Here is a 13,169-nt window from a genome sequence, read left to right as displayed (position 1 = left end):
GTTTTGAAATGACGCCCCAAAAAGACAATAAGCGTTTTGCCTTTGTACAACCAAATGAAGCCCAAAAGAGACAATAACCGCTATATATAATAAGGTGCTTAATATTGATGAAACTTTGCTCCTTACTGTATACCTATAATCAGTCAAATTGAACTTAAAGCCCAAGGCATGTAATATGAACCATTTGAGCTATCCCACTAAAAAGTAGTGTAGGGGTCGCATCCCACGGCGCCAATACTATTCTCTCTTTAAACTAATTGCAAAACGGTAAATTGAATTAAATTGCAAAACCAATAGCCACCAAATCCCATACCTGTACTTAAATACTCTTTTCTCATACTTCCCTTCCGTGTAATGCTCGGCTTTTTTTCCACTGCTTCAACAGATTCGGTGTTGGATCAGAGTAAGACTCATTGAGGTTTTTCCAATTCTGAAAACCATGGAATTCTTTTATTATGCCGTGTTCGGAGTGATGACAGTTGTGGTAGCAGCTCTGGAGCTCACCAAGGGTTCCAAAGATCGCCTTTCTACTTCGGTTCCCTTTAATTCTTTCAAGAACAATTATCTTGTCGTCTATAGTCTCATGATGGGTAAGCTAGCTCAATTTTCATTCTTAAGACAATTTAATTCAAATATTTTTCTAAGCTTAGATCTGAAATCAAAGGAATCTTCACTCGTTACAATTTAGGAATTAAAGGTTAGATAAAGCTGAGAAATCGACATATAAAAGGTGTTCAGAACAAGGGTTCGGAATGTTAAGTGACTGTTACCCTCATTTGTTGTTTCTTTTACTGTGTTTTTAAAATGTTTATTTGGTCAGTTGCCGTCATTTTAACTTGTAAGGTTTGGCTGGGTAAAAACAGTCTTCAATTTAAGCTTTTGGTGATTCTAAGTTGAGACATTTGTACAAGTTTCAGTTTACTTGAGTAGATTCTGACAGGCACCTCACATTGTTGCTTTATTTTTATATCGCTGAATCTAGGCTGTTCTTACAATGCAATGCGGGTACGCTTGGACTGCATTCTTAAGATTTTAAAACTCTGGTTATGCTTAAGTGCATTCCCAATAATTAGGCCACATTCTACCCGTTTGTTTATTGTCTGCCTTATGGTGGTGAGGGGACTCGAAAGTCAGCTTACCCCTCTGTTACCATCATACTACAAACCCTCGGATCCTGTCCGTTCATTTTATGATAAACTTTTTTACCATCTATGGTGTAGTTGAGATTTTTTATTTATATATTAGCTGGTTAAAGGTTTGTGGAATATCAAGAATAATGAGATAATTCAAATCATTAAGCATCTACTCCTGGTCCCGAGAATAACATTCCACAAGCAGAATGTGATCCAGGGTGTTGGTATACATCCCTTTTAGATTTTTAACCTGGCAAAGCAGTTTTTGAGTTTCAATCTACTTTTCTAATACAGAGATCAACATGTACTGTCCTCAAGTCAACTATGTACATGATATTAAATTTACTACTTGATGTGCCCAAGCAACCAATGTATTGAATTTTGCCCAATGCGTTTGTTGTTCATGTCAATAAGATGTTATTGAGCATTTGACCCTCCATATATACAAACATGTTCATATTTAATTTAAACCCTTGCTGATTATTTTTGCCTTATTATCCATGTGTGCGTATGGCCTTAGCCTAGTCACTTAATAACCATTGCACACCGGCATATTAGACATAACTCTGCTCACCTGAGGCATGCTTGAGGCCTAGTACCCTGTATTTATTCTGTACGCTATTAATCTCACTTTGATAAAGCATACAAAGCATTCACAAATATTCATGAAAAAAGCATTACGTACTGATTTCTGCAAAGCTTTGCTATATCCATTCATGAGTTAAAAGCTATGTCTTACTAGTGTTTACAGAGGGTTTTATGTAGACATTTATTCATAGTGCCAATTGAATCTATACTAGGTTTGCTTTAAAGCTAAATCAAGTTGTTCCTGGTTTTAATCTATCTTTGGTTTATACAATTTCATCTTGGATTCTTCTAGAAGCATGCATGCAAAAAAATTCCAAATGCTTTTCCTAAAAGCTAGCCAATCATTCTTATCTTGCAATACATGTGTCTTCTACGCTCAAAATACTTTCTTCTGAAATTCTTATCTTGTCTTAGATTCTTATGCACTTTATTCTATCAATGGTGCAACTAAATCTATCCTGATCTCGGTGCTATATTGAAATGTTCAAACTATTACAATTCTGGTGCCAACAGGCTAGATAATATGCAGTGGTCTATTTTAGAGGATGTATATGTTCAATGCCCACTAGAGAAGTATGACGTGAAATTAATTTGCAACAACGCTACAAATTCTCTGAAAAAAGGATGTTTGCCAGTAAACAATGGCTTGATACTATATAAACTGACTGTCAGAGCAACAGATTGTGAAAGTGGAGCAGCATCATCCTAGCGAAGCACAGACATATCCGATGCTTTCAGCTTTTCTTAAAATTTTAAAGCAATATCCTGAAATTCTTTTGTATGGAAGAACCAAAATTGACATGTAAGATATCGATTGATTTGCCAGAAAAATAGTTAGCGTTTCAGTTTAGATACTGCCACATCCTCTTCATACACAAAATGTAGAAGGATGTGCTCTCTTGTATTCTGTTATGTGAAATCCTTTTTATTAGAGGCAATGAACTTGCTTTTTCTGCCAGCAAATTGGTGACCTTTTCCTCCTAAAGGCTAACAGCTTGTTATTTTATATGTAGCTGGAGATTGGTTACAAGGACCCTATGTTTATTTCCTTTACAGCCAGTATGGTTTTAACAAGGGAGAAATCGGAAGACTCTTCATTGCCGGGTTTGGATCATCGATGCTATTTGGAACAATTGTGGGATCACTAGCTGATAAACAGTTATATATTCACCTAACCAAATGCCTGCTTGCACTGCACCCGTGGATCCTGGCAACTCTCTTCAAGAGAGTAATTAAATTAAATGCATACTGAAGTCTTATTCTCTGTATCTGCAGGGGTCGTAAGAGGGCATGCATAACATATTGCATAACTTACATTTTAAGTTGTTTTACAAAGCATTTTCCTGAGTACAAAGTCTTGATGCTTGGTCGCATTCTAGGAGGAATTGCTACATCTCTTCTATTTTCAGCTTTTGAGTCATGGCTTGTTGCTGAACATTTCAAGGTAATATCTAGTTGTATTTATTAGAAATTCAGAACAATCTAGCTCTTTTCTAACAATGCATAACAAAGCATGGTTAGTTAGGTGGTTTCATAACTATTAGATCTGAAAGAATCAGCAAGGTTTGTGTTATTATTTTCTTATTACTGAAGCTTTCTGCTTCTTTGCAGAGGGGTTTTGATCCACAATGGCTGTCGTTGACATTCTCAAAGGCAATATTCTTGGGCAATGGTCTAGTAGCCATTATTTCTGGGCTCTTTGCTAACACCCTTGCAGACACTCTAGGCTTTGGTCCAGTTTCTCCATTTGATGCTGCTGCATGCTTCCTAGCTATAGGTATGGCTATTATCCTCTCTACCTGGACAGAAAACTATGGAGATCCCTCAGAAAGCAAGGATTTACTCACACAGTTCAAGGGTGCTGCTTTGGCCATTGCTTCAGGTAAGTTGTTATGCATATGTTAATATGTAAATATCATACTTTTATGGAATACTGTAGAATAAAACAAAATATGTAAACCTTTTTCTCTGACATGTTTTAATGGTTTGTGGGGATTAGATGACAAGATTGCACTTCTAGGAGCTATACAATCATTATTTGAAGGTTCAATGTACACATTTGTGTTTCTTTGGACACCTGCTTTGAGCCCAAATGAACAGGATATTCCTCATGGGTTCATATTTGCAACATTTATGTTGGCTTCAATGATGGGAAGTTCCCTGGCCTCTAGACTTTTGGCTCGCCCAACACTCAAGGTGGAAAGCTACATGCAGATTGTATTTGTTGTCTCTGCTGCAGCATTACTCCTTCCTGTTACGACAAGTGTATGTCATTACCAAACTGCCTCGTGGCTTCTTGGTTTTTGATTGTACATGAGCATCTTGTATATTTAAGCTTTTTCCCTTGCCTGTTTTAAACAGTTTTTCTTGGAGTCCAGCACAGAAAAAGGTGGAAGTATTACAACAACAGGATGTCTCCAACTTCTTGGATTTTGTGTATTTGAGGCTTGTGTGGGGATATTCTGGCCCTCAATAATGAAAATGCGATCACAATATATTCCTGAGGAGGCTCGGAGCACAATTATGAACTTTTTCTGCATGCCTTTGAACATATTTGTTTGTGTTGTGCTATACAATGTAAGCCCAAAAGATCTTAGTATCCATTTTGCTAATATAGAATAACATCTAGTACTAACTGAGGATTGATGTGTTTTTGCAATTTAAATCTTTGTCTTGGCATGAGTCATTTGTTTCACCTGGATGTGAGTTACTTGGAGACTTTAAAATCTTTCTTTTACTTAAATTTCTGCTTTTTTGTAAGGTCAATGCCTTCCCAATCACAATTATGTTTGGAATGTGTTCAATCTTCCTCTTCATTGCCGCAATTCTCCAGAGGTGGCTCATGGTGGTTGCTGAGAGTCATAAGTCAAGTAAGTTGTGACTTTGTACATTAGGAGTCTTGTGTTCTTTAAATACCTGTATTTTTTATAACCTTTATTCTCACTCTTATTTACTTATTTGGTTGGTTGCAGAATCTCTTGATACTTGGGTTGTAACCAACGAGTGTGATACAGAGGGAGAGCCTCTTAACTTATGAAACTGAGGAGATACAGAAGATGTTATAACTATTTACAGGGACCTGCTATAAAAAGTTATGCAGTTTCCTTGCTAGTCTTCAAATTGATGGGCTGGGCCATTTGCTCATTCTGTTACTCCATTTTTGGCCTCATGGCTCATACATTAATGGGCTGATAATCATGTATCGGAGGACAGTGATATTGTTCCAGTACTTCAGATGGAAATATTAGTTGCACTTATGTAGGTGGTAGTCTCATGGCAAACTATTAATGCCAGTAATAGTTCTATACCATATTTTGGGTAATTCTTACAGAAAGCAATATATAAATTAGGGTACATTGTGCCAACTGGCAGTGAAGCCAGATCACCAAGCTTGCAACATTTGTTTGCCAGTCAATGCAGGGACAGGAACTTCGGTTCTGTAACTGTGTGGATTTTTAATTGCATTCACCAATCATGTGGAATATGTTATTTTACTTTTAGTTCCATATAGTCCCATTTTAGCAGATTTATGTGGAATATCTCATCTTACTTTTAGTTCCATATGTCCCATTAAGCAGATGTATGCACCTTTTATGTGGGTAACATAGCAGTTGCATTACATACAAAACTTGAGAGCGAATAAGTTATATTTCATACACAAGTACGAGAAATACACTAGGTATGTAAACTGTCCAAAGTTCATTTTGTTGAATTGAAGCGAAGTGTAGTAAAATTCTTGTCGTTGTTTGCGGTTCTCCTGGAAGGAGAAAAAGGAGATGTGCATCTGAACTATATCTAGAATTGGAGGCGCAAATTACATACTTCTCTGTTAATAAGGGCCTCGTGCCTCACAAATACAAATGGATAATAGATTTTCAAAGAGGCGTTTGAAAGACACTTTTAGGTAGTAGACCAGGTGGATTGATAACCTGGGCACAGCTTTATCTGTAGATTCCAAATTACTATTATCTACAAATATAATCAGGGATAAAACAATTTTGGCTGAGATTGTGCTAAAAAATTTAATTGCTATTCGGCACCAATGGGGTAATGAACCAAGAAGGAATGTGTCTTGTAGTTTAGACTGGATGAATGAAGAACAATGTCTAAATTGATTTAAGTTGGTAAAATCAATGTGCAGGAGTAGGCCTACTACCCATACGAATTCTTGTTGAAACAGGTGCATTATCACGAAAGGGCATGTTCACAGGTTTTCAAAGTGGGTTATTTCAGTGAGAATTGCTCCAGCTTACTTTACAACCACACTACTCAAAAGGGTTGTGAATTCATTATTGCCTTGAGCAAGTTGTACCTTTCATTTATACTTTAAAAATCAATTTACAGAGCTTGACTTCGTATTATTTGACAAGGGAAGATTCACAATCTACACTATACGAAGCTCCTCTATTGAATTATGAGGAAAATTGAAAAGCTGTCAAACGGGAACATCAATTGTTCTCTAGAGTAAGTGGGTTTAAAGACATAATAGAGAAGTTCAGAGTGGCCGCACCTCGTCAACACCTCGTCAACATGGAATCAGTAAGAACTCATCTGTAATATTGGTGCAATTGGATTGACACAACTTTCTGTACCTGGAAAATAGTTTTTCAGTATTACAATAGTTGGAAAATCAACAAAGATGCTCCTAGCGATTATGTGCTGGGGTCAGTGGGGTTAAAGACATTATACAAATTTTCAAGAGAAATTTACTCCATGAACATGGAGTCACTAAGAACTTCTCTGTACTATGAGTGCATATTGGATGGACACCGAGAATTTTTATTACTTGGTTAAGAAAACTGTGTTGCAATCTTACCATCCAGTTGGATAATCAACAGTGTTGCCCCCCCAGCAAATTTTATGAAAATAAATACTTAGTATCTTGATGGGCAATTAGTATAGAGCTAAGCATGGTAGTGATCATTCGCAATGGAAGGTGAGTTATCATATATATTCTGAGTGGATTGGAGATAATCACAAACAACGTTGTTGAACATTTGACTGTACTATATGCAATAAGGCTTGCCAAATGTAAATATGATGATAATCATAAAAAATAGACTTTAATTGTGTAGTGGTTATTGTTTAGGGTTAGCTTAAATAATATCAGCAGAAAATAACTTGAGCTTCAATTGATGAGGAATACTTTTCCCACTTGTCATTCAAAGATTCCATCACTTATTGCTTGGGGTAATGAACGGTGGAGATGCACTCCAATTTGGCATCGTAGTCAAAAAGGTCTTTCACAATGTTGTAACGATCTGATTATACTCGAATGATTTGAAGTCTTGTCTCTTTTCTCTTTTGGTTTTAGATAAGGTGATCTTTATCTCGTGAATTATTGCTTACTTTCATTTTTTTATGGAAGGCGTAATGAACAATACCCATTATAAGGGAGATGTATTTTAATTGATGTCAGTCTTGTGTTACATAGGTTGTTTTCCGGAGTTTGAGATTTTAAATTTGGTCTTTGCACCAAAAAAGAAGAAAGAGGCTATAAAACAATATAGAGAGTTTTTTCAGTTCACTAATGAATGCTTTCCATTGGTGGTATTACATTTTGAAGAATATTTTCAACTACGCATAATGAAAATGAACTCAAATTTTAGGAGGAGGAGGGTTATAAAAATAAAAACAACTTTCTAATTAAAATGAACACACCTTTTCACAAAAAATAATAGGAGAATTTTTTAATGAATATTATTTTTTGTAGAAGTAAAAATGTAATAATAGTTATAACAACTTATCAAGATTGTGAAGCATTGGTGGTATTACATTTTGAAGAATATTTTCAACTACGCATAATGAAAATGAACTCAAATTTTAGGAGGAGGGTTGTTATAAAAATAAAAACAACTTTCTAATTAAAATGAACACACCTTTTCACAAAAAATAATAGGAGAATTTTTTAATGAATATTATTTTTTGTAGAAGTAAAAATGTAATAATAGTTATAACAACTTATCAAGATTGTGAAGTATAAAGGTAGAGTAATTATAGGAACATGAAGTTTGACAAAATGAGAGCAATATATACACTTCGAGGGGCTAACATCTGACATTATTTGCAATATGATTCTCTTGCATAATATGCAATATAATCATAAACAATTGTTCATTACTTCCTTTATATTGCATTATTAGAGATTTTTGACAATTCTAATAATTTTTTTCTTCCTAATGAGGTTAGCTGCCCTTTGCATAATATATTTAGACACACTATGAATTATCTCAAATAAAACATAAATAATCTTTTGATGGAAAAACATCATTCTAGATTTATAAAATCAAATGATTTTAACAATGTACCAATGATGCAATCACCAAAAAATACAAGGTTTACCTTGGAAAACCCTTAGGGGAAAAGTTCCTAACAAATGCAACATCACTCTAATTATTATTTGAAATAAAGTTAACAATACATGGACTTGATATATGTGTTGAATGTAGGCTTAAACCTTCAATGATCCACAACCCATAATAATTTTAATTACTATTAAATTTTTGTATTAGATTGCATGTTAGTTTTTGCATCAATATTTCAGATCACACTTTATGATCCATCATCAAGATAGTAGAGACCTTAAACCTTGTTTGGAGTAATTCTAGGAGCATGTACTTGATCAAAATCACACTTAACTCCACATCCAAGCATTTAAGTTGCAACTAAGGAACATCCTTAGTGATGCAGGACCATCCCCGATTCACAACAATCTTGCATCAACCAAAAACATTTTCCTTTCTATTCTGTTTTGTTTGTAGTTTCAATTTTCCTTTTTGCATGTCCCGGTTTTGGCCCACCAGATCCCGTGGAGTTGGATTCTACTTGAAGACTTGATCATCTTTCTTTCTTTCAAAGTGCATCTCATTTGAATCACTCACCGACAAGATATCGCTACCGGTTTTCATGACAGTTTCTTGTTACCGATTGCTTGAGACCTATTCTAGTGATCTATCAGAACCCATTCAGAAGCTTGTGGAGCCTTGAGTGTTGATTTCAATGTTCCTTGGCGTGTGGTCAACCTTCTACGTTTCACCTTTGGATTTTCCAGAGGAATCTCTTGGCGGAGGCTAACCTTGTTCATTTTGCACGTTAGGTCTTGTTCTTTGAGTTTTGATCCCTTTTGGGCCGACTGGATCCTTTGGATCGATATATATATTTCTAATCGTGCTTTAGAATGGAATCAAAATTAGAATCAATCAGAGTATTAGATAGATAGACTGTGCCTAGAAGATAGATCTTTCGATTCAAGGTCCCGGTTGTGACCTATTCTACCAGGCCTGTGTACTGGTATGTTGTAACCCGGTTGTTACCGGTTGGATGTAATCAAATTTCATGCAATAAAACTATCCGTTCTGCATTGCCTCCATCATATCTGTGTGTTTTTGTTGTGTTTACTCTTGCTGACCGGTCTGGATTGATCTCCTTGAGGTCCCTCCTCACCGGTGATTGCTTCAAGTGGTATTAGAGCGAAGTTTCATTCTGGAGGTTGTGTGTCCTGAATTTTTGTTGTAGGGTGGCAGATTGCAGATGCGATCTGCAATTGCAGAGGACTAGTGTGAATCGATGACATGAAGAGGAACTAAGAATGATGGAGTGCGTGGGAATGCACACCTTGCTGTGATGGAGATGTTGCGAGGAATATCAGCTCGGTTAGAAGTCGTGGAGACAACCCAAAGAAGAGGTTGACATATTGAAGATGTAAGTGAAGATGAAGGAGAAGAAGCCTCGACAGAACAAGTGAACCTACTGGTGGTTGATCTAGATGAAGAAAGGTTTTTGAGGGTTTTAAGTAGGGCGAACACTAAACCTCATTTTACCCCACCGAAATATGATGAGAAGTTAGATTCGGATGAATTGATGGATTGGATCTCAGAGATGGAGAAGTATTTTGATTTTGAAAACACTGTAGAAGAGAGGAAGGTGAAATATGCCTAGACCCAGTTGAAAGGTCATGCATCTCTTTGGTGCGAGCATTTGCATGTTGATAGACAAAGAAGAGGTAAAGAAAAGATTAAGACATGGGGTCAGATGATTGCTAAGTTGAAATTAAAGTTTGTCCCGACGAATTATCAAGTGGATTTATTCCGGAAGTTGTAGAATTTGAGACAGAAGGAATCTAGTGTGAAGGAGTACACCGAAGCATTTTACAATTTGAACATCAGATCCATACATGTTGATGATGAAGTTGAACAAATTGCAAGATATTTGAACGGATTGTGGTTGTCTCTACAAGATGAACTCAATATAATCAAATTGGAGAGTGTTGAAGAGGCTTACCGATATGCACTAAAGGTTGAAGAGAAATTGAATAAAAGACATCAGCAAAGACAAAGAGGTAGAGGTGGAAGGTTTACCAAAGGAAGATTTCAAGGAGGAAGAGGATATACCGTAGGAAGAGGAACCAATACAGATCAAAACAAGTACAAGGAAGTGAGCAAATAAGGTAATTCATACCGGAAGGATGATATAAATTTCTACCAGAGGAGAGAACTAGATGGTTACCGAAATGAGAACTTTGGAAGACAAGACAAGAGGACATTTAGAGGAACATACTTTAAGTGTGGAGGAGAAGGACACTGCGCATTCGAATGTAAGAAGAAAGAGGCCACCGAAAGAGCAGCAGTGGTGGAAGAAAACCCCACCGGATCAGACAATAAACCGGAAGATGGAGAACTGTTGATGATGAGGAGAGCTTTGTGTCATACTAGAGGATATGAAGAACCCTTGCAGAGGAAGAATTTGTTCAAGACCAGATGTAAGGTATCTGGTAAGTGTTGTAAAGTTGTTATTGATACTGGTAGTTTAGATAATCTTGTTTCAGAAGAGATGGTGAATAAGTTGAAATTGGAGAGATTGAAACACCCTAAGCCTTATCAACTAGCATGGATTCAGGATGAACATAAGTTGTTAGTAAGTGAACAATGTTTGGTAAAATTGAGAATTGAGAATTATCATGATGAAGTTTTGTGTGATATTATGCCTATGGATATTTGTCATCTTTATTGGGAAGACCTTGGCAATTTGATAGACAATCAATACATGATGGAAGGAAGAATACATAGACTATTGTGGCCAATGGGATGAAGCAAACCTTGTTACCTTTGGAGGAACCTTTGAAGAATGAAGTCTGTACCAATGCCAGAATCTATTTAGTAGATGGAAGAAAATGCATGGATGGATTGAGACATGAGAATGTGTGTTTTGCCTTAATTCCTAAGAAGATTGAGAGATCGGAACCTGAAGAAGAGCACCCGAAAGAGATAAGAGAGTTGTTGACAGAATATGAGGACATCATTTCAGATAATGTACCTGATGGATTGCCACCTGTTAGAAGTATTAGTCATTGCATGGACTTGGTTCCTGGAGCTAGTTTGCCTAACATAGCTGCACAACAGTTGACACTAGCAAAGAATGAAGAACTGAATAGACAAGTGCAGGAGATGTTGAAGAAAGGTTTGATCAGGGAGAGTCTAAGCCCTTGTGCAACACCAACATTATTAGCACCTAAGAAGAATGGAGAATGGAGGATGTGTACCAATTCAAGAGAAATAAACAAGATCATAGTGAAATATCGGTTTCCTTTGCCTAGGATGGATGACATAATGGACTGTTTGAGTGGAGAAAAATACTTTACAAAGATATATTTGAAGAGTGGATACCATCAAATCAAGATCAGAGAAGGTGATGAGTGGAAGACAACATTTAAGACAAATGAAGGGTTATATGAATGGTTGGTGATGCCTTTTGGGTTGACTAATGCACTGAGTACTTTCATGAGGTTGATGAATGAGGTATTGAAGAAATTCTTGGGTAAGTTTGTAATTGTGTATTTGGATAAAATTATGATTTTCAGTAAGACAAAAGAGGAACATTTGTTGCATTTAAGACAAGTTTTACAGAGGTTGAGAGAAGAAAAGTTATTGATCAATATCAAGAAGTGTACTTTCATGAGGGATGAATTAGTCTATTTAGGATTTGTGATATCTGAGGATGGTTTGAAAATGGACCCTGAGAAAGTGAAAGTCATTATTGAGTGGCCTACACCGGAAAGCATTAGAGAGGTAAGATCATTTCATGGATTGGATAGTTTTTACCGGAAGTTTATCAGAAATTTCAGTTTAGTTTGTAACCCTATGAATTAGACCATGAGAGAAGATCAGAAGGAATTCAAGTGGACCACCGGAGTAAACAAAAGTTTTGAATTGTTGAAGCAGAAAGTGATTGAGCAATTAGTGTTAGCTTTACCGGATTTCAATAAGGTATTTCAAGTGGATTGTGATGCAAGTGGAACAACAATAGGAGCACTCTTGAGTCAAGAAGGGAGAGCAGTAGCCTATTTCAGTGAGAAATTGAATGATGCCTGAAAGAGATATTCAGTGTATGATCAGGAATTTTATGTCATAATTCAAGCCTTGAAGAAATGGAAACACTACTTGTTGCCTAAGGAGTTTGTGTTGTATACAGATCATCAAGCTTTGCAGTATTTGAACAGTCAAAGTAAGTTGAATCAGAGACATATGAATTGGGTAGAATTCTTGCAGAGTTATACCTTTGTGTTGAAGCATAGAAGTGCGAAATCTAACAAAGTTGTTGATGCATTGAGTAGGAGAAGGAATTTGTTGACAGAGATGAGAGTGACAGTATTAGGTTTTGAAGATTTGAATACCTTGTATTATGAAGACCCGAATTTTGTAGAACCTTGGAAAGCATGTAGAGAACCGGTTATGGTTGATAGGAACAAATGATTGGATTATTTCATTCAGGATGAGATGTTATTCATGGGAGTTCAGTTGTGCATACCTAAGAGTTCCATGAGAGAGAACCTAATAAAAGAGAAACATAATGGAGGTTAAGCCAGACATTTTGGCATTGACAAAACATTTGCAATGGTGAGAGAGCAGTACTCTTGGCCCCAGATTCATAAAGATGTTGAGAGATATGTGCAGAGTTATAGAGTTTGTCAAGTTTCAAAAGGTAGTAGTTAGAATGTGGGATTGTATAAACCTTTGACAGTACCGGTAAGACCTTGGGAGGATATAAACATGGATTTTGTACTTGGATTGCCTAAGACACTGAGAGGGAATGATTCTATATTTGTGGTAGTGGATATATTTTCAAAGATGGCTCATTTCATACCTTGTAAGAAGACATAAAATGCATTACATGTAGTAGACCTATTTTTCAAGGAAGTGATAAGATTACATGGATTACCTAAGAGCATAGTTTCAGACAGAGACTAAGTTTGTTGGCTATTTTGGAGAACACTTTGGAAGAAGATGACAGATTTGAAGTTCAGTTCTACTTTTCATCCACATATTGATGGATAGACAGAAGTTGTTAACCAAAGTTTGGGAAACTTGTTGAAATGTTTAGTGGGAGAAAAAACTAGAAGTTGGGATTTGATCCTTGCACAAAAAAAGTTTGCCTACAACAATTCAGTGAGTA

At 36.3% G+C, this 13,169-nt stretch overlaps 1 protein-coding gene across 1 annotated transcript; it reads left to right on the top strand.

Annotated features, from left to right (window-relative positions):
- Window positions 1-272: 272 nt before the first annotated feature.
- On the top strand, window positions 273-5,227 carry LOC131072432 (uncharacterized). The gene is made up of 8 exons (XM_058008577.2): window positions 273-590; window positions 2,735-2,879; window positions 2,997-3,165; window positions 3,333-3,603; window positions 3,721-3,986; window positions 4,083-4,298; window positions 4,483-4,591; window positions 4,694-5,227. The coding sequence occupies exons 1-8, from the start codon at window positions 440-442 to the stop codon at window positions 4,756-4,758; spliced, it is 1,392 nt and encodes a 463-aa protein (XP_057864560.2). The 5' UTR covers window positions 273-439; the 3' UTR covers window positions 4,759-5,227.
- Window positions 5,228-13,169: the final 7,942 nt, after the last annotated feature.

This window comes from Cryptomeria japonica, chromosome 8 (genome assembly GCF_030272615.1).
Source record: "Cryptomeria japonica chromosome 8, Sugi_1.0, whole genome shotgun sequence".
NCBI lineage: Eukaryota > Viridiplantae > Streptophyta > Pinopsida > Cupressales > Cupressaceae > Cryptomeria > Cryptomeria japonica.
This window is presented reverse-complemented; position numbering and strand designations above follow the sequence as displayed.